Below are 461 nucleotides of genomic sequence, written 5' to 3'. Positions count from 1 at the left end.
ACCGTCACCGTCAACAAGCAGCAGTATGAGAGCAGGGGAGCCTCCATCCATGCCCTCAGCCTCCACATGCAGGACTTCGTCAAGATCCTTGGTGAGCGTGGGCACCCCAGCGCTTGCATGGCCTCCCTCCTTGAGCTGGGGGGCTGCACCTTGGGGTCATGGGGACGGCTGCTTCCAGCCCACCTCGGCACCCCGGGCATGCAGTGACCCGCTTGCTGTCCCTGCGTCCCAGCCCTGTTGTGCTCTGGAAGAGAAAGGGATGGGGCGACCCAGCAGAGCATCAGGATGAGGGGTCCTGGTGGAATTAGTGCATGGGAGGGGGTTCACAAAATCCCGTCGGTTTCTCCCAGCCAGCAGCATGTGAACTCCACGGGATGCACCAACATACAGGGTCTGGCTGGGGTCCCAGTGCCCTGGGGTCTCACACTCCCCGATGCTCTTCCAAGAGCATCTTTGGCCAC

The 461-nt window shown here is 62.0% G+C and overlaps 1 protein-coding gene across 1 annotated transcript in view; it reads left to right on the top strand.

Moving 5' to 3' along the window:
- Positions 1-3: 3 nt before the first annotated feature.
- The window catches only part of PCYOX1L (prenylcysteine oxidase 1 like), a gene marked incomplete at its 5' end in the record, with an annotated part of 2,648 nt that continues 2,190 nt past the window's right edge, over positions 4-461 (top strand). Inside the window, 1 exon segment of the mRNA XM_009584816.1 lies at positions 4-91. Within this exon segment, the coding sequence (XP_009583111.1) occupies positions 4-91 (88 nt within the window).

The sequence above is a fragment of the Fulmarus glacialis genome, unplaced genomic scaffold (genome assembly GCF_000690835.1).
Source record: "Fulmarus glacialis isolate BGI_N327 unplaced genomic scaffold, ASM69083v1 scaffold45339, whole genome shotgun sequence".
In the NCBI taxonomy this organism is placed as follows: Eukaryota; Metazoa; Chordata; class Aves; order Procellariiformes; family Procellariidae; genus Fulmarus; species Fulmarus glacialis.
The sequence above is the reverse complement of the archived record's forward strand: the minus strand, read 5'-3'. Positions and strand labels throughout refer to the sequence as shown.